Source organism: Miscanthus floridulus, chromosome 12 (genome assembly GCF_019320115.1).
Source record: "Miscanthus floridulus cultivar M001 chromosome 12, ASM1932011v1, whole genome shotgun sequence".
Taxonomy (NCBI): domain Eukaryota; kingdom Viridiplantae; phylum Streptophyta; class Magnoliopsida; order Poales; family Poaceae; genus Miscanthus; species Miscanthus floridulus.
In genome coordinates this window covers 80550438-80570495 of record NC_089591.1, presented here as the reverse complement: position 1 = coordinate 80570495, position 20058 = coordinate 80550438, and the positions used below count along the sequence as shown (strand labels likewise).

At 46.7% G+C, this 20058-nt stretch overlaps 2 protein-coding genes and 2 long non-coding RNA genes across 5 annotated transcripts; 3 read left to right on the top strand and 1 right to left on the bottom strand.

The window, feature by feature from the left end:
* Window positions 1-602: 602 nt before the first annotated feature.
* On the top strand, window positions 603-4067 carry LOC136497938 (polyamine oxidase 4). Of its 2 annotated transcripts, XM_066493837.1 has the most exons (10): window positions 604-1069; window positions 1276-1391; window positions 1525-1613; window positions 1717-1830; window positions 1925-2012; window positions 2106-2191; window positions 2293-2395; window positions 2633-2730; window positions 2956-3385; window positions 3512-4067. In XM_066493837.1, exons 1-10 carry the CDS (start codon window positions 1042-1044, stop codon window positions 3821-3823), a joined length of 1464 nt encoding a protein of 487 aa, XP_066349934.1. In that variant the 5' UTR covers window positions 604-1041; the 3' UTR covers window positions 3824-4067. The 2 variants fall into 2 exon arrangements, with proteins under 2 accessions (XP_066349935.1, XP_066349934.1); XM_066493838.1 differs by lacking the exons at window positions 2106-2191; window positions 2293-2395 and having other exon boundaries at window positions 603-1069.
* A 1449-nt stretch (window positions 4068-5516) lies between these two features.
* LOC136497934 (uncharacterized) lies at window positions 5517-12562 on the top strand. The gene is made up of 3 exons (XR_010769468.1): window positions 5517-5888; window positions 6174-6231; window positions 12015-12562. It is a non-coding gene; the product is annotated as an uncharacterized lncRNA (long non-coding RNA).
* Window positions 6738-8914, bottom strand: LOC136497936 (uncharacterized). The gene is made up of 2 exons (XR_010769469.1): window positions 8361-8914; window positions 6738-7024 (listed from the first exon to the last, which is right to left on the bottom strand). It is a non-coding gene; the product is annotated as an uncharacterized lncRNA (long non-coding RNA).
* Window positions 12563-15252: 2690 nt separating the features above from the next.
* On the top strand, window positions 15253-19385 carry LOC136497933 (polyamine oxidase 5). The gene is made up of 10 exons (XM_066493836.1): window positions 15253-15761; window positions 16967-17079; window positions 17150-17238; window positions 17334-17447; window positions 17541-17628; window positions 17713-17798; window positions 17879-17981; window positions 18142-18239; window positions 18332-18761; window positions 18865-19385. Exons 1-10 carry the CDS (start codon window positions 15728-15730, stop codon window positions 19183-19185), a joined length of 1476 nt encoding a protein of 491 aa, XP_066349933.1. The 5' UTR covers window positions 15253-15727; the 3' UTR covers window positions 19186-19385.
* The last annotated feature ends 673 nt before the right edge of the window (window positions 19386-20058 follow it).

Below are 20058 nucleotides of genomic sequence, written 5' to 3'. Positions count from 1 at the left end.
TTTTTCTCTCACAATAAATCAGTCAGAATAGTGTTTCGGTTTATTTTTTCAGCGAAACGAACGGGGCCATACGAATGCTCGCCTTCATTCAATCTTAAGTATATATTCATTGATTCATGTTTAGAAAAGGAATGCGTCGACCTATTGGACGATTACTTGCTCCAACAACAAAAAAAAACTCTCGCTAAATCAGACAATCTTAAGTATAATTGGATCATAAAAAATAACATTAATATTTGTATCTTTAAATATGTTTTTATGAAAATATTCTCTAATTAATCTAGTGATACTTATTGTTATTGCCCATCACAAATACTGATATTTTAAATATATTTTGCTACATTTAAAATTGTTTGTTTTTTAGAAAGGGAGATTTCTTTTTTCTGCAGGAGTTCGGACGTAGGGATTATTATTATTAGATATAGACAGAGAATAAAAAAATAAGAAATGCGTGGATGAAAACGAAACACCGGCGCTCGCACGGAGAAGCAAACGAACACAACGCAAGGCGCGCCTGGCCGCCAGCCGCGTGCCCGTTCCGTGTCTAACCCGACTTCCTCGTCCCCCAGTCTATTTAAAACCCACATCTCCTTAACCTCCTCTCATCGCCTTTAACTCCATCACCATCCCAGATCAGGACCACCCGGCGAAGAACAGAGAAAAATATCTCCTCTCTTCCTCTCTCCCTCTCTCCACCGGATCGGTTTCTCGCGCTTCGTTGTGGGAGGAGAGACCGTGGTGCGCGGAGGGGGCCGAGATTTTGCCGGTTTGGAGCCAGATAGGGGTATGAGCTGCTTCGCGCACCGCCGCTGCTCCGACGTCGCCCGCCGCCAGGACGGCCTCCTCGTCTTCGTCTTCTTCCTCTCGATTCCCATACCTAGTAGTAATTCTAATTTAAGTAGTAGTAATTGTAGTAGTAATCTCTTGTAAACTGCGCTCGCCTTTGCGTTTGCGTGTACGGGGACGGAGGGACCATCTGTGGTTGCTTGTTCCTCTTTCTCATCCTATTCTTCTTCTTCCACGGCGGCGCCGGCGGCTGGAATGGATCCTAATGGCCTCAAAACTGGAGGTATTGAAATTTCGCTTCATTTCTCTGCTTTTTAATGAATTTTATCTCTCTATTTGTATTCTGTATATATACTGTCCCGGACAGAAAGGGGATTTTTTTTGGTCCTGTTCTGTTTGTTATCGTTCCGATGAGCTCGTAGATATTTTGTTCTCACCTGATTCCGTATGAACTGAGTGCTGATTACAAATAAATAAATGAAAATTCAGGCCTTTTGCTCCCGACCATTGAGAGGCGGTGCACGTCGCCTCCATCCGTCATTGTCATCGGCGGTGGCATCTCGGGCGTTGCAGCTGCCCGTGCCCTTTCCAATTCTTCATTCAAGGTAACTGATCACTCACGGTTTTTCATCTACAAGTGATTCAGTACATGTGGTAGTGTTGCGTGCTCACTCATAGAGTCATATGGGGACACGTTTTAATTAATTAATGTTACTGAATTTGATTCCACATGATCAGGTGACTGTTTTGGAGTCGAGAGATCGTATTGGTGGGCGCGTCCATACTGATTACTCATTTGGATGTCCAATTGATATGGGAGCCTCATGGTTTGTTGCCTTCACTCAAATTGCTTAACACAAGACACAACCACTGAAGTTTCTGCCCGTGTAAGCTCTTACTTACTTTTCTGTTGATTTTTGTCAAATTCAGGCTACACGGCGTGTGTAATGAGAATTCATTGGCACCATTGATCGGCTATCTTGGGCTGAGGTTATATCGCACAAGCGATGACAACTCAGTTCTGTATGATCATGATTTAGAAAGGTTCTACCTAATATCCCGTACACTTAAAAGTTAAAATTCGTTTCCCATGCTAGTTTGTTCTTGCATCTCATTGTGTTCATTGATCCCTCTGCAGCTATGCTCTCTTCGATAAGGATGGTAATCAGGTCCCAAAGGAGACAGTTGATAAAGTTGGAGAAACATTTGAGAGAATTCTTGAAGAGGTACATAGTGAATTCTTTCATGCGATGTACTTTTTGGTACTTCTTTAAGAGCAATTTCAGCCCACTCTATCTATGGTACGTATTGCATTACAGACGGTTAAAGTGCGTGATGAGCAGGAACATGACATGCCACTGCTACAGGCAATTTCTATTGTGTTTGAGAGGCACCCCCATCTAAAGTAATTTTTCTTACACCACAGTGTCATGTGTTATAACTGAATATAATTCATGAAAGCTGCTCGTGCGATAGTACTTGACTGATATGGTTGCCACTTTGTAGGCTAGAAGGGCTAGATGATCAGGTCTTGCAATGGTGTGTCTGCCGGCTTGAGGCATGGTTTGCTGCAGATGCAGATGAAATATCTCTGAAGAACTGGGATCAGGTTCGTGCTATGCACTGGAGCAAAGTGAAAGCCAACCATCTAGTCAAAATTTTCCTGTTTCCCGCGTTTTTCCTGTGAAATTAAACTGATTTCCGTGAGATTCCTGTAGGACTCCTATGAAATTCCTGCATTTCGAAGGGGCCCTTAGAAATTTAAGTTCTCTACTAGGATAGAATTTGGTAGGTTAATTCAAGTTGTTTCAGTCGTACTAACCTTTCATCCCTTTTTGATCTGCAGGAGCGTGTTCTTACTGGTGGACATGGACTGATGGTAAATGGATACTATCCTGTTATTGAAGCTCTTGCTCAAGGTCTTGACATCAGGCTTAACCAAAGGTTTGTTTTTTTTCAAACATCTTATATTGCTGGATCTGGATTTTTACTCTTGCCAAGCACGGTACTCATGGTTCCAGGGAAATTTTAGTTGGTGAACAGAGCACTAGCAAATATAAGCATTTGAATCTTCATTCTGTCTTGAAAGGAATTACCACAGTTCTATTTTTTACTTTATCCAGTGATAAATAAATTTGCTTACTTTGTTTGAATGATGATGATATTTAGGGTCACCGAAATTACTCGTCAATACAATGGAGTCAAGGTCACTACTGAAGATGGCACAAGCTACTTCGCTGACGCTTGCATAATCTCTGTGCCACTCGGTGTTCTCAAGGCGAACATAATAAAGTTCGAACCTGAACTGCCCTCATGGAAGAGCTCTGCCATCGCGAACCTCGGCGTCGGTGTTGAGAACAAGATCGCAATGCACTTTGACAGGGTCTTCTGGCCCAATGTTGAGGTGCTGGGAATGGTTGGGCCGACACCTAAAGCGTGTGGGTACTTCCTGAACCTGCACAAAGCCACCGGCAACCCGGTCCTCGTCTACATGGCTGCTGGAAGGTTTGCCCAGGAAGTGGAGAAACTGTCGGACAAGGAAGCCGTCAGCTTGGTCGTTTCTCACCTGAAGAAGATGCTTCCAGATGCCACTGAACCAGTATGTTGCCGTTGCGCATGACTGTTGTTGCATTCTACTTGGGTTATAAGGGTTAAGGCAAATTTCTGAATGTTTATTCATGTGGCTGACACATTTGCATTTGTTGGTGATGTCTTGCTGTTGCAGACGCAGTACCTGGTGTCACGCTGGGGCTCCGACCCAAACTCTCTGGGGTCCTACTCGTGCGACCTGGTCGGGAAGCCGGCCGACGTGTGCGCGAGGTTCTCTGCCCCCGTGGAAAACCTGTACTTCGCCGGCGAGGCGGCCAGCGCCGAGCACTCGGGGTCGGTGCATGGCGCGTACTCGTCGGGCATTGCCGCTGCCGAAGAATGCAGGAAGCGCCTCCTGACGCTGAAGGGCATCCCGGACCTGGTCCAGGTCGCGGCGTGGGAGGAGATGGCCGGAGCTGTGGCTCCCCTGCAGATTTGCAGGACCTGACTACCTGAGTGAGCTCGATCAGTGATTCAGTGGCGACCTTGGAGTGGTTTGATCGCTTCGCTGCTTCTTGACGACTGCGAAGTCTTTTGTATTGTGTAATGTTTTTATATTATCTTGAACGTGTGTATTGTCTGGAATAAGTCAAGATCGACTGGTATTGAACTCAAGTGTTATTACGTTACTCTTTCATACGTACTTAAGAAATTATTATGAGTCCTTAATTCAAAGATATACATTGCCCTGATATATCTAGTTTTGAGTCCTATTCCAAAATTATATTAGCTAAAGCATGTCTGTATGTATACGATGGTTGTTCGTTCTCTCGTTAGCTGTGTGCTTGTTAGTTGTTGTTACTGGTACAAAATGAGCTGTTGAGCGAGAGCAAGATGTAACGTTACACGCGATAGCTGACGCTCGACCAAACCTTGCCCTTGCCGCAGAGAGAAAGCAGTAGAGTAGAATAAGTTTAGCAGTAGAGTGGTAGTAGTAGAGTAAGAGCAGCAGCCACTTAGGAGTAGTAGTAGGAGCATCACTGAAAGAAAAGCAGCAGTAGGAGTAGCAAGCACAGGGAGGAGGAGTAATAGGAGTAGTAAGAGGAGGAGGAGTAGGAGTAGTAAGAGGAGTAGTAGTAGTAGTAGGAGGAGGAGGAGTAGGAGTAGTGGTAGCAGCAGCAGCAGCAGCAGCAGCCGCCGCCACTACACATCAGCAGTATATAAGCAAAAAACAAAGGAGTAGTAGTAGGAGCAGGAGGAGTACTAGTAGGAGTAGTGGTAGGAGTAGTAGTAGTAGCAGCAGCAGCAGCAACAGCCACTACACACTAGCATTATATAAGAAAAAAATAGCAGCACCAGCTTGCCAAAACAAATAGAGCAGCTACTGCTGCCAAACATAGAGGAGAGGATAAGAAACACTAGCATTATATAAGAAAATTTGCAACAGCAGCCAAAAGTTAGTAGCTAGAAGTAGCAAGTAGTAGTAGTAAGTAGTAGAGTAGAGTAAGTGTAGCAGTAGCAGCAGCTGCAGTAGTAGCAGCAGTAGTAGTAGCAGTAGCAGCAGCAGTAGCAGCAGTAGCAGCAGCAGCAGTAGCAGTAGTAGTATAATAACAATAATAATAATAACTATAATAATAATAACAACAACAACAACAATAATAATATAAAGGGGTGCAATTTTCTTGCGTATAAAAAAAACACGATAGCAAGCAAATTCAGATTCTCTAGATTCACAACAAAAATTTAACTGTCATAAAATTTGACAAGTTTATAGCTAAAAAAATAGCGCTCACCAAGTGGAGTTCAATGCTTTGCAAATTTCTTATAAAAAAGACGCATGGTAATTCATTCTTGACTCGAGTCGGTGAATACTTAACACATACTACTTCCTCAGCCTTTTTTTTAAAAAAAAATGAAAGATTGAATGGCAGGGCGTTCAAGTTAAACTTATCTAATTTTATTTAAATTTACTAAAAAAAATATCAACATATATATAGAATAAAAAAAGGGAAGGGAGTGTCTTGCGTGCCCATCATTTTCCAACTCGCAATGCTCCTGCTGATGCCACGACCCACGAGTCCACGACTCCACGACTGCTATCCCAGGTAAGCTCGGCCATGTCCATGTCGTCACACGGGCTCAAGAGCAAAATATTCCGGTGCCAGTAGTATCTAGAGCCACTCGTGCATTTGCTTCGTTTTTTCTTTCTTCAAATTGACCGAAATTCGCTGGTGCCTGTGCGTTTCCTATTCTATCTCCGTCACCCTTTTTCCTCCCTTCCCCCTCCCCCACCTTCTTCTTCCTCCTCCCGTCCCCGACGGCGTGCTTCCTACTGCCGCCGTCGGCGAGCTGCTCATCCGCAGCATGACTCCACATCCTGGCCGCCTCGTCCTACCTCCGGCGGCTGCTTCTCCCTGAATCCCGCTGCCCGCCATCCACCACGCCGCCTCTGCCAGCACGCGGGCCTCTGCCGCACCGCGCGGCTTCCAGACGCCTCGCTCGTCCATCCTCTCCTCCTCCCTCCGCGGGCGAAAGTTCGGCCCCGCTCCGTCGAGCTCCCTCCGCTGTTCCGGGTGAGTCTACGCGCCACCTCCTCGTCCGGCGGAGTCCTTGTCGATTTTAGGCGCGCGCCCCTCCGCCGGCGAGTTGTGCTGCGCGGACGCGGTTCGCGGATCCGGCGGCCGGATCTGCGCCGTCCTCACCGCCGGCCTGTTCCCTCTCCTCGCGGCTGGGCGCACACCCCCTACTCCACTACCTACTTTTCCTGGACCGCGTGGAGTGGATTGGGGCCAGGGTTGGCCCTCCGCCGGCCGCCCAGATCCTCCCCGCCCTCACCTCTTTTACTCCTCTTGCTGCAGATCTGCTGGAGCGCCAGCAAGGCGGCCTCGCCATCCCTCCGGGGTCCGGAGCAGCAAGGTAAGGCCTGCTCGTTCTGTACCTCGCCTAGTCGCCCCTTGGCCCTTTGGTTTTGCTTTGAAAAAAATGCTAGCAGCTGGCGGTTACAAGGATGCAACACAAGTCATCAGGCCTGTATATAGAATTATGGACCCCCAAATTAGTTAAGAGTGTTATTAGTAAGCATTTAAGTGCAGTTGCCCATTATTAGCAAAGTGGGTGAAAGACTAGAAGCAGCACTAGTGCAGGCCACCAGCATTTAAAGTTTATGAACCCGAAATTTCAAAACCTCAAGGGCATGTACAACCCACAGACAGGGTCCGTCTCTAAGCACCTCGAATCTATCATACAGACAGGTATAAAGACAAGTCATACAACCCACAGACAGAGGGTCTGTCTCTAAGCTGTTTAATGCTTTGCATGTAGCTAGGATCAACTATAAATAAATTTTGTATACCATTGTGTGGCTATTTGATAGAAAATGTATCAAGGATAAATAAGAGCAACATGATTACAGTCACTAATGCTTCAGTTACGCATGAGAGACATTTAACTGGGAAATTCAGATAGCAGTAACATGGTCACACAAAAATTTAACTGGGAAGCATTCAGATAGCAATCACATGTTCACACAGAAAGATAGCAGAAATTTAACTGGGAAGCATTCAGATAGCATTCAGATAGCAGTCACTAGTAGATGACATTTAGATAATAACTAGTAGATAACAGATAGATCACACCATCAGGTAGGTCACAACTCATCCTCTGCACAGAAAAATTGTAGATCATAGCATCACGTAGATCACACCATGTCCTGCAAAATTGAGAGATAATTGTTAAATCAAAATTGCGAGATGAAGTCAAGAGCACTAGCTCTGTTCAAATGGCATTCAGATAGCAGTTCACAATCAGAATTCAGAAAATAGCAGTTCAGATAGCAGTTCAGATAGCATTCAGATAGTCTGTTGAATGTTCTATCCAAGCGCTCATCAGTCTAATCCTCGTCCTCTGTCCATAGGATCCTCCTCTCAGTCCTAATATTGTCATTGTCATTATAAGGCTGCTCAAGCAAGATTCCACTTCAGGCAGTGAACTTGCTTCACTGGACATTGGTCTATTAGCACATAGGTGGTATTAACAGCATGCAGTTTTCAGAATGGCTGACAGTATTATGAGCAAACATAGATAGTGACTGAAATTACTGTAAATCAAGGAATACAAGCTGAATATTTTTTTTATAGGGCAAACTAAAGTAAAAAGGGGGCGTACCCAGTGCAGAGAGCTCCCACTCTGTGCGGGGTCTGGGGAAGGGTGTTAGTAGCAAGCCTTACCCTTGCCTGTGCAATGCGAGGAGACCGTGACTCGAACCCGGGACCTTCCGGTCACAGGCGGTAAGACTCTACCGCTTGCACCAGGCCCGACCTTCATAGGGCAAACTAAAGTAATTTACTACAGGTAGGACAAAATCATTTGCAAACTAATGATTTACTAGCTCTGTATAACAAAAGTAACAGATATGAGCAATTCTGTTTTCAGAAAAAATTCACCAAAGCAAACACACATGAGCAATTCTGTTTTTAGAAAAAATTCATATGTTAATGGAAGCAACAGATATGATTTTCCTGGAACTGTGAAGAGGCAAGTGCATTGTGATTACAGCAAACATAGATAGCAGCTGAAATTACTGTAAATCAAAGAATAGAAGTTGAATAACTTTTTTTCACAGGACAAACACACATCAGTTAAAAACTTCTTTTACTGGTAATTTTTGGGTCCTCTTTTGTATTGCAGACATCTTAATTGGAAACCTCTCCAAGCTATTAGTACTTTCGTAGCAGGTGACAACAACTTAATTGGCGGACTTCCTGCTAGTGTATCAAATTTAACTAGCCTCCAAACCATATATCTCACAGGCAACAAACTGAACAGGCTGATCCCAGAATCAGCTGTGAACTAATGATTTACTCACAGACTTAATTGAAATACTCACAGACTTAATCGAAATAATCTTCTAGTGCATCTTAACTAGGATGGAACAACAACAACATAGCCTTTCAGGCCCAAGCAAGTTGGGGTAGGCTTTAACTAGGATTGAAAATTGAAATAATCCCAAACTTATAGACACAGATCCACGAGTTTTAAGTGAGTACCATGATGCATCCCAAGCTGCCGAACGCCCAAATCTAGGAGAAGAGGGATCACCGTCGGCGCCGAGCCGCCACGACGACCCAGGGAGAGAGCCGTCAGCGCCAAGCAGCCACCGCGGCCGCGACCGAGGGTATGGGCTAGGGCCGCCGCTGCCGCCGCAGCCAACGCCGACGGTGACGAGCCCTTCTTCCTAGCTGCGGGTGGCATGGACATCTCGGCGCACCAAATCGGAGACGAGGACAGTGCGAGATGAAGATGGATTTGGGGAAAAGTGAGGATGCGGGGATATATGAAGGTGGAGATGGATTTGGCGCGGAAAAATCCCTCGCGCGCCCAAATCGACTGCTGCTGCGAGCGCGGCTGCTGCCCGCGCGGGATCCGAGCGCGCCGTTGCCTGTAGGAGACGAGGCCGTACAATGGAGCCGCGGTCGTCTGTTCCGCATCGGAGCACGGGACAGGGCCGTCGCCTCGCGAGGCGACGATGCGCCCGTCTCTCGGCTGAGCTGGGGGGTTTTCTGAAAAAGGGCCATCACCGAGACGAGAAAAAGACGCCCGTTGTACGTGCCCTAACCTTCTGACTTGATACTATGACTACTTGATGAACTTGTGACAGTAGCGCTTGATCAATCGTGATAATACTATGGGAAATACATTTCAAATAATACTACGTTGATGATCTGTTTTCAGTGTGCTTAAGATAGCAATATTAAGGATACAAAACATAAAAAAGGTCACAATCCAGGAAATTTGTCCCACTCTCTCCTTGCCATTCCCTCTTTCTCTCTCCAGACTACAAGACAACAAGCAAGGGTGCCCTGCACTCCTACTGGCCACTGGATTGGTGGTCTCTGTGCGCTCACATCAACTACTTGCCATAGTCTTGGCTCCTCCGCTGGCCGTGGCGTTCCACTGCCTGGCGCCACTCCGCTCCCAGTCCCCGGTAGCACTCCTCCAAGGCAAACCAAGAGAGCGGTAGAGAGACGACCGGTCGAAAGGTGTATGAGGAGTTAGGAATATGAGACGGCAGAGAGAGAGGTCCCTGGCTTTCCCCTTTATCGCTGCTGCTGGATCCTCCGCCCACCATTGTGGCTGCTCCTCTTGTGGTCAAGTGGAGTGGCGGTGGAGATCTGTCTGTGCGGTCTTTAGTTGGGTTTCCCTTTTGCTGGTGACTAATCAGACTAATCAATCCATCATATCTTTGCTGTCTTGGATGGATTATTTCAGTTTGTGCAATAGCTGGATTGGTGCTCCCAATCAGATCCAAATCTTTCACCTGTCTTCCCCACAGTGGTTGTGAACTCGTGTGCTGCACAGGTGATTTGTGACAGCTAGGCTGAATCCGTTCATTCATAGTTCCATTAGATTCTTTGTTTTGTTTTTTTGAACCAAAAATCGATACTAGTTCATGCCCACCCACGGGAACCCAATTAAGCTGGGAACTGGGGAGCTAGTGCAGCTTTCCCGAAAACATTGGGGTTTAAAAAATGATGTAGGATTTAGGTCAACTTTTACTCCCTTCCCTTGTGCTAGTAAGGTTTATAGGTTTATTACATTCTGTATAGAAAATTGGATTAGGGTGTTCATTTATTGATTAGGTATCATGCTAGCTAATGTTTACATTGTAGAGCAAAAGTATATTTATAAAATGGACGCTCTTTTTTTGTTTCTGATTGGGGTTATGATAAGTTGATAACTGGAACACCGACTACCTCTAGTTTTCCAGATCAATGTTGAGGTTAGGCACCTTATTTAGTTATTACGCTGTGATTTGTGTGGTGGAGATCCACATGGAAAGATATGTGCTAGGGAGTAGGGAATACAAGCAAATGATCGTTAAGGATCCTGCATCTACTTACAACAACAACAACAACAAAGCCTTTAAGTCCCAAACAAGTTGGGGTAGGCTAGAGTTGAAACCCAGCAGAAGCAATCAAGGTTCAGGCACGTGAATAGCTGTTTTCCAAGCACTCCTATCTAAGGCTAAGTCTTTGGGTATATTCCATCCTTTCAAGTCTCCTTTTATTGCCTCTACCCAAGTCAACTTCGGTCTTCCTCTGCCTCTCTTCACGTTACTATCCTGGCTTAGGATTCCACTACGCACCGGTGCCTCTGGAGGTCTCCGTTGGACATGTCCAAACCATCTCAACCGGTGTTGTTGAACAAGCTTTTCTTCAATTGGTGATACCCCTAATCTATCACGTATACCATCGTTCCGAACTCGATCCCTTCTTGTATGACCGCAAGTCCAACGCAACATACGTATTTCCGCGACACTTATCTGTTGAACATGTCGTCTTTTCGTAGGCCAACATTCTGCACCATACAACATATCAGGTCTAATCGCCGTCCTATAAAACTTACCTTTTAGCTTCTGTGGTATGTCACATAGGACACCAGATGCTTGGTGCCACTTTATCCACCCTGCTTTGATTCTATGGCTAACATCTTCATCAATATCCCCGTCTCTCTGTAGTATTGATCCTAAATATCGAAAGGTATCCTTCCTAGGCACTACTTGACCTTCCAAACTAATATCTTCCTTCTCCCAAGTAGTAGTGCTGAAGTCGCATTTCATATACTCAGTTTTAGTTCTACCGAGTCTAAAACCTTTGGACTCCAAAGTCTCCCGCCATAACTCCAGTTTCTGATTAACTCATGTCCGACTTTCATCAACTAGCACTACATCGTCCTCGAAAAGCATACACCAAGGGATATCCCCTTGTATCTCCCTTGTGACCTCATCCATCACCAAGGCAAACAGATAAGGGCTCAAAGCTGACCCTTGATGTAGTCCTACTGCATCTACTTACTGGTGCGAATTTGTGATAGTCAATGTGTTTCCTGTTTTGTGGGAGCTTGCGTGTTGGCAACTTTAATATTATGTGAAGAATTCAAAACTCGTATAGTTTCTCCATTTTGCAGCTCATCAATTCTTCCCCCTTAGGTACATGCATTTCCAAGATGGTCTACGATAGTACTGTAGGTATTCGAGGCATATCAAACAATTTTTCATCACTATATGTATTCATACCTTTCAATTTTCTCTAGGCAAGTTATCTATTCAAGTTAGTCTATCATGGCACCTGTCCATTTGTTTTACCCTCCAATGTTATAGGTATCTTAGCTCCATTTTGAGTTTTTGATTAATAAAAGAGGATAAGATATGCTCTTGTTGCATGCCTTATCTTCCCAAGTTCAACATTGATTAATCTGCAGAATAGGAGACGACGTGGATCCTTGGTATTCTGCATGTTTCTACTGAATCCATGCTTCCCTTGTGCACTTTTACTGATAATATTTACCACTATAGTCCTCATGATATATCATTCTTCCAGCTGTTGTTATTCCACTGGGAGGAATGGTACGTCTAGAGAACTTTGCACTTATTCTCTGCAAAGATAACTTTATTCTTTTAACATCATTCCTATTGCAGCGCCTTTTGGTGCTGGCTGCACGCAACCATTTTTTTACTTATTTTCTTAGACAATGCGCTGAGGTGCTGTGATATTAGTTTTATATTCTCTCTGATTCGTGAACTTGTAGGTTTAATTCTTGATGAGCCATTTTCTGTTGATGAGCTATGGATTTTTTTTTACCTGTGGTCAGTCCTGCATCAATTTTAAAACAGAGTTAATACCTATTTTTTTCATCTTCAGGGTTCTGCTCTCTCATGCCGCAGTTTTACAACGTTGAAGGCTTCAAAAATCTACAGAACTAGATGATACTTGCATAATGCAGCCCTCAGATATTTGGAAGGCGCATGCTGGTTCATCACAGTCAGGGGGTTCGGGTCTGGATATGGAGAGGAACGGATGCAATCATAATTATTGTCCATCTCCTCTCCAACCGATTGCCTCAGCTGGTCAGCACTCTGAAAGCAGCGCTGCATACTTTTCTTGGCCTACATCTACTCTAATGCACGGCTCAGCTGAAGGCCGTGCTAACTACTTTGGGAATCTACAGAAAGGTGTACTACCAGGACATCTTGGTCGCTTGCCAAAGGGCCAGCAAGCCACCACCTTACTTGATTTAATGATTATAAGAGCATTCCACAGCAAGATCCTCCGCCGGTTTAGTCTTGGTACAGCAATAGGCTTTAGAATCAGGAAAGGAACATTGACTGACACACCTGCCATCCTTGTGTTTGTTGCTCGAAAGGTTCACAGGAAGTGGCTCAGCCCTACTCAATGTCTTCCAGCTGCCCTTGAGGAGCTATTGGAGTGGAGCGGCATGGCTGAGTGCAAGCCATGCGTGACTTCGATGGAGGAGTGGCTAAAACTGACGAAGGCCAGCACCGCGGTGAAGGTGGATGCAACACTTTACCGGAGCATCGTGGCGGTCTGCGCTACCTAGTCCACACGAGGCCAAACATTGCGTTCGCCGTGGGCTACGTCAGTCGCTTCATGGAGGATCACTGGGCTACGGTGAAGTGGCTACTACGTTATGTCAAGGGGACGGTAGATCATGGGATCATCTTCCCAAAAACTGGTTGGAGTAGGCTGTAGCTCACTGTGTTAAGCGATGCAGACATGGCGGGGAACATCGATAGACGACGAAGCACCTCTGGTGTGCTCGTCTTCCTCGGGTCAGCTCCAATTTCATGGCTGTCGCTAAAACAGAAGGTGGTGGCGCTATCTACGTGCGAGGCAGACTACGTAGTAGCAGCCACAGCGGTGTGCCAAGATGTATGGCTGCGCCGGCTGCTGGGTGAGCTGACCGGTGCGGAAGCTCACCCATCAGCACTGATGGTGGACAACTAGCCCGTCATCGCTCTCACGAAGAATCCGGTTCTGCACGACCGGAGCAAACACATCGACGTAAAGTTTCACTTCCTCAGGGACTGGGTCGATGGAGGGCAGATCGTCATTGAGTTCGTCGAAACTGGTCGGCAACTCGCGGACGTTCTCACCAAGCCGCTCGACGTCTTCGACTCACGGAGCTGAAGGAGATGATCGGCATGGAAGGGTTACAAGGGATAGCAGTAGGATTAGAAAAATATTGTTAGATAATCTATTGCTTCCTTGTGTGAACACACATCAAGGGAAGGCGACGCCGAAAAGACCCCCTGTTGTGGGACTGTTGCCGCTGCAGAGGCAGGCGCCGAACGGCTCACCTGCCCGCACTGTAGCCACATGTAGGGACAGGCACAGAAGTCAGTCCTGCTGTGTTATCTAGTTAATGTTGCAGCATGTGCGCTGTACTAGTATTAAATAGATAGAGTTGTATATATAATTTGCCACTGCAACTCAACAAAGAGAGTTCAATTTTGCCATCTCCTATACAGGACTCTGGCCAACGCTGGTATTTATACTGTGTGTGTATACTTAGTTCTCCCTCTTCTTCTACCTCTAGTCATAGTGTATGGTCGGATAGCCTCAGTCGTGCTCGGTCGTACTCGGCAAAACTAGTGAGTAATAGACTCACCTGAGCTGGTGATCCAGATCAGCATCGTCGTCGGATCTGGTACATGCTCTAGGTATGCATGACGAAACTGGACATGGAGAACCACGAAACATGTGATAGTTGTGATGATCCCAAAGGTTAGCACGCGGAGATGGATCCACGAAAACCACGGAAACACCAGCGGACGCCATCACGCCACGCATACTGTACGTGCTGCTTGTCCGGACCGGACCAGATACGACGTCCAACACGGCAGAGTCAAGCAAGCCAGGGCGACGCTAGCTGCAACTACGTACTCCGACATGGCCGGGACGCTAGCTATATATAAAGCCGGCCGGAATTATTGATTGGCTCATCAGCTGCCTCGACCACACCGTACCGTACGTGCATGTACACAGCTAAGCTAAGCACACGGCGCCTGTTGTCCTGCAACTTGGAACGGAGAGGATAACGGGAGCTTAAGCGGTGGATCGAGTCTATCTTGATCTTTGCATGCATCGATCGAGCAGGTCAATTTCCGGCCACCGGCCACCGGCCACCGGACCACGTACGTACTGTTGGACGGAAGCTGGTGCCTCTTGCTCTCCTGGAGCTTAACGGAAGCTGCTGCTGCTGTCCACTGTCGTCGTCGGCACTCGTCGGACGCAGGAAAGAGGCGGAGGCAAGATTCTCTTTCTCTAGCTAGGCGCGCGCTGACCGCCGTCGAGGAACTGATCGTGGAAGGAAGGGATAATGCACCCACTCACCAAACTCTCGCCGCCTGATGCGGAAAGTTTTGGCTTTTGGTTACTGTAGCATTTTCGCTTGTATTTGGTAAAAATGTCCAATTATGGACTATTTAGGCTTAAAAGATTCGTCTCATCAATTACGGGCAAACTGTGCAATTAGTTATTCTTTTTATCTACATTTAATGCTCCATGCATATGCCGTAAGATTTGATGTGACGTGGAATCTTGAAAATTTTTGGATTTTGAGTGGGATCTAAACGGAGCCTTACTCGTTCTTGCATTCCAATTTCCAAACCCCTTTCTTACTCCTCCGTCTGCATGCGATCCGATCCAACACCAGGTAATAAAGTAGGAACGACGGACGACGTACGGCCCGGCGGTCCACCTCGCAAATTGGAACGAAAAGCCGCCAATTTGATCGCCGAATTTGGCACAGCCACGAATTCCACGTCTCTCGGCACCCACGGTCTCGTCGGACCACGCCACGCCCCGGTGGCCCGGGTCGGAAAAGTGCCCGTCTCCCTCAGGAGACAGGAGCCAGCCAGCCAGGCGTGAAGGAAACCTCGTCGTCTCGATCGTCTGGTGGATCCAGATACGTGACGCTAGCGCGAGACGCAAGCGCACGCAGCCGCCCGCCCACCCGGTCCAGCCAGCCTCACCCTAGGGGACCAGGGCTTGGCAGCTGGCCGCCCGCCCCTGCACTGCAAACGGGCACGGCGGAGCGCCCGGGGCGAGGCCTATAAAAGGCGCGCCTCCTGCACGCCACCACCGCAGAGGCAGACAGAGCGAACGAGCCCGAGCCGTGCCAACCAAAGAACCACCCCACCCACTACCAGCCCGCTTCCTTGTCCCTGCCCCTCTCCTCTCTGTCTCCACCGCTCGCTCGGCTCGGCTCGGGCGGCGTGGCTCCGAGGGCGGGAAGCGCGGGCTCGGCGGGGCGACTCGCCGGCGGCGACCTGCAGGTTTGGGTATGAGAGGGGTCACCCACGCGGCGCCCACCGCAAGCGCCCCCTGCCCCATCCGCGGACGACTCGTCATGGACGGCCTCCTCATCTTCGTCTTCTACCTCTCGCTGCCTATACGTGGCGGCCGCGACCACTCGTTAGTCTCTAATTGTTAGCCGCCGCCGGTCGGCACGCCCCCTACGCACCCCGAAGCTTTGCGCTCTCGATCGTCTCGTCCACGGTCTACGCACGCCGTCGCCGCCGTCGCCAGCCTCACACACAGGATCAGGATCGATGGACCAGCCACCGAATGGATTCGCCGCCGGAGGTGCGTGCCGTGCGGGCATCAACCAAATCACTCCTTTTTTCCCCCACCTTTTGGTTTGGTTTGCTTTCCTTCTGAAATGCTCCTACTTAATTACGTCCATTTGCGTGCGATGGTGCGATTTTCCTTTGATATATACGCGATGCTACGTTATTAGGACTTAAGAGTGAAAAAAGAGTTTGACGTCCCGCAAAGATTGAAATCTGCTGCGCAATTTGAAAATGTTCCGTCCTGGTATATGTAGTAGCAATAAGTTAATTGAGTTACGCAAAACGCCTCTGTCACGGACTGCTGTCCTAATCCTTGTGGACTGTGTTGTGACAGCTTAGTGCCTTCCCCAATGCTGAAAGGGCAAAACGATGATTATGGGGACAAGAACTATGATTTGATTACCTATTTTATTATATATATTGGTTGGTGGGGGCCCCTTGATATATTTCAATTCAGGTCCGGGGAACAAGATAATTATGCAAACAGGGGGGGCCTTTCTAATTTGATTGACCACCTAAGTCATTCTGGTGACCTCACCTAGTCACCTGAATCGTTGTAGTTGTAGGGTACATACCGAAAAGTTATTTGTCGATCTGCAAGAATCTAGAACAGAGAATATTACACGGAACCTGTATAGGGAATGAGGAGGAAACTTGCAAGTGAAAGGGACGTATGAGTAGGCTCCAAACTAGATATCACTATGTTGTCATTTCTCAAAGAAAATAAATGGACTTCTGCGCTCCACAACTATCCACGTCAACTTGCTTCCTTGCTCTTGTTTGCAGAATATCATCTCCACCGGTTCATCCAAAATGATGCGCATCGATGAGTTCTTCAGACCAAGTATTTTATCGAAGTCCAAAACAATCACACCTTTTTTCACTAATCAACCAGAAATGATAACTTACCCTGACATATATTCCTAAGATTATCCTGACCCCATAATACAATACAACCCCCTTCAGCTAGCCACTGCATGCTAAGACAGCCAAACTTTTCCTAGCTCATAACTTAACCATTAATTGGTCAAGGAAAATGATAGGGATAGTTACCCTGAATGGAGAAATTGCTATGTGATTATTCGGGCAGATGGGTGAGAAACATGTGGTGCTAGTTACGGTTTTAATGCCTTATTGGCTTTATATATATGTTATAAGTTTCTATAAATTAAAGTTGATGGTTCTTATGCATTGCTCACCGTTCTTGTTTGCCATCAGGTTTCTTCACGCACATGGATGGGCAAAACCGTTCTCCCCCTTCTGTAATTGTAATTGGGGGAGGGATTTCAGGCATCGCAACCGCACGTGCTTTGTCTAATGCTTCATTTAAGGTAAATTTCTAGTTTACATTCCACAAGCAGCTCAGTTGTTTGATGCTCACATAAAGTCAAACAATTGCAGGTCACACTCTTGGAGTCGAGGGACCGACTTGGTGGCCGTGTGCACACTGACTATTCTTTTGGTTGCCCAATTGACATGGGAGCATCATGGTTAGTTGCATAACAGAGCTAATTTTTAGTTGCCTTTATCCACCTTGTCTTGAATTTGGTGCAGTATGGTCTTATGCTTTTATCTTGTCATTCAGGTTGCATGGTGTTTGCAATGAGAATTCTTTGGCGCCATTGATTAGGATGCTTGGGCTTAGATTATATCGCACAAGCGGTGATAACTCTGTTCTGTATGACCATGATTTGGAAAGGTAATAGATAATTCATAATTGGCAAAACGTGTGATCTCTCTTAAGTTGATTGGCTTCCCTTCCTTTACAATTACGATTTTTTTTATTTTTCAGTTATGCTCTATTTGATAAGCATGGTCAGCAAGTTCCCCAGGAGATAGTTAGCAAAGTTGGGGAGACATTTGAGAAAATTCTTAAGGAGGTACTGCAGTCCTTGGCACTTATATATTGTCTATTCAATGCTTTTGTGGAACTATAATAAGCTTACTTCTTGTTAATATTTCAGACTGTCAAAGTAAGAGATGAACATGCAAATGACATGCCTCTTATTCAAGCCATGGCAATTGTGCTTGACAGGAATCCACATATGAAGTAAGTGGAACTTAGGATCCACCTGATTGTGTTACAGGGATTTGTCAGGTCTTTGATGATGTGCACTTTTTTTTTCACAGACTGGAGGGCCTGGAATATGAAGTATTGCAGTGGTGTATATGTAGGCTGGAGGCATGGTTCGCTACTGACATGGACAATATATCTCTGAAAAATTGGGATCAGGTATGCAACGCGGAACTTCCAGAAACGCACATGCCCATACAGGATATGCTTTATTCTTTGCAGAATCAATTCAAGGATGAGTTCATTTGCCAAACCATATTCTCAAGATCAGCAAGCACACACTTGCATGAAAAGCGTGCTGAGCTTTGCAGATTTGCAGGAACATGTGCTTACCGGTGGACATGGTCTTATGGTTAATGGCTATGATCCTGTCATCAAAGCTCTCGCTCAAGGTCTTGATATTCACCTCAACCACAGGTGTGCAGAAGAACCATGCATGTAATCCTTCCGTTGTCAAATTGAATCCCAAATAGTTTCCTCATTACCTCTTCTTTCTTTTTGATCATCAGGGTCACAAAGATCATACAGCGTTATAATAAGGTTATTGTCTGTGTGGAAGATGGGGCTAGTTTTGTTGCAGATGCTGCTATAATAACCGTCCCTCTCGGGGTACTTAAGGCAAATATCATCAAGTTTGAACCTGAACTACCAAGAGAGAAGCTTTCAGCAATCGCTGATCTTGGCGTTGGCATCGAGAACAAGATAGCCCTTAAGTTCAACACTGTATTTTGGCCCAACGTTGAAGTGCTTGGTAGGATCGCCCCAACGTCAAATGCCTGTGGCTACTTTCTCAACCTGCACAAAGCCACAGGAAACCCAGTCCTGGTATGCATGGTAGCTGGAAGATTCGCATACGAGATCGAGAAGCTATCGGATGAAGAATCCGTGAACTTTGTTATGTCCCAGCTCAGGAAAATGCTACCGCAGGCAACTGAACCGGTAAATCAAGCACAGAAAAAACACATACTTCCAGTTCCAGTCTCTGTATGATATCGATGATTCGTAGCTATAGCTCCTGACATTTTTGGGTTGTCTTCTCCAGGTTCAGTATTTGGTTTCACGTTGGGGCAGTGACCCAAACTCACTTGGTTCCTACTCGTGCGACCTGGTGGGGAAACCAGCTGACCTGTATGAAAGATTCTGCGCTCCGGTGGGCAACCTGTTTTTCGCTGGGGAAGCCGCCTGCATCGACCACTCCGGATCAGTGCACGGAGCTTATTCGTCAGGCATTGCTGCCGCAGAGGACTGCCGAAGGCGTCTCTCTACGCAGCTAGGCATCTCCGACCTGTTCCAGGTTGGCAAGCTTATTGTGAGGGAGGAGATGACTGAGGTCATGGTTCCCTTCCAGATATCCAGGCTGTAAGAGAAATCTACTCACTGAATCACCGTGTTGTGTTGTGTTGTGTTGTGTCATCCTGAAGCGGCGGCAGAGAAGGTTAACGGTACAATATAGCTGCTTCGATTCGCGGCATATATTGCCTTCAAAACTGTTGTATTGTCGCATGCAGTTTGTTGTTTGATGTGTAACTCTGTCTAAAATAATTTAAGACCTTGTTGTTGGAATATTATTCTATGGATGCTGTTGTTCGTCAGTGACCGTAGTATTGGTTTAGGTCCTGATGTAAAACCCGAAAAAGGGTCCCGAAACACAAGAAGCCATAGCGGCCTTTCTTTCTTTCAGCCGGCGCCGCGGCAGCCAGCACTGGAGGAGCACTAGACGCCGCGCTAGCTAGCTGCTTTCCGGTCACGCCAAGTCGCCAATGTATGTCGTCATACGGCACTTACTATTATTAGGCTAGCTACTAAACCAGATGATGCAGCCACTCAGCAACTAGCGCGCCGTTGGTTGCTGATGATGACCTCCCTCCAAAGACCACCGGCAGAATTATTGGCGGCCGGCCGCCGGCCGCCGGCCGGGAGGGGAATTTGTTTCCGTCCTGGTGCGCATCTGGCCCATGCTGCATGTCTCCGTTCCAGCATTATAGGCCCTGCGTGTACCTTCACGTGCTACGTTATGTGCCAAGAATAGCTACCTAGCCGGTGGCCTAACTGTCAGCTACAGGCAGCTCTCGTCAGGGGCGGATCCAGCGGTGGGGTGGGGGCTCAAGCCCTCCTATCCAAACCGAATCAGTGCAAATTATTATAGAGTCTCTATAAATTTTTAGGTAAAGTTGTATAATATAGAAAGATTAAGACTTAAGATCAAGTAGTAGTATTGTTCAATCCCCTAAAATAT

Coding starts and splice junctions, on each gene's coding strand:
- LOC136497933 (XM_066493836.1), top strand. CDS start 15,728: ATGGACCAGCCACCGAATGGATTCGCCGCCGGAG. Junction 17,080..17,149: donor TGTCTAATGCTTCATTTAAG/GTAAATTTCTAG, acceptor AAACAATTGCAG/GTCACACTCTTGGAGTCGAG. Junction 17,629..17,712: donor TTGAGAAAATTCTTAAGGAG/GTACTGCAGTCC, acceptor TTAATATTTCAG/ACTGTCAAAGTAAGAGATGA.
- LOC136497938 (XM_066493837.1), top strand. CDS start 1,042: ATGGATCCTAATGGCCTCAAAACTGGAG. Junction 2,013..2,105: donor TTGAGAGAATTCTTGAAGAG/GTACATAGTGAA, acceptor ATTGCATTACAG/ACGGTTAAAGTGCGTGATGA. Junction 3,386..3,511: donor TTCCAGATGCCACTGAACCA/GTATGTTGCCGT, acceptor TTGCTGTTGCAG/ACGCAGTACCTGGTGTCACG.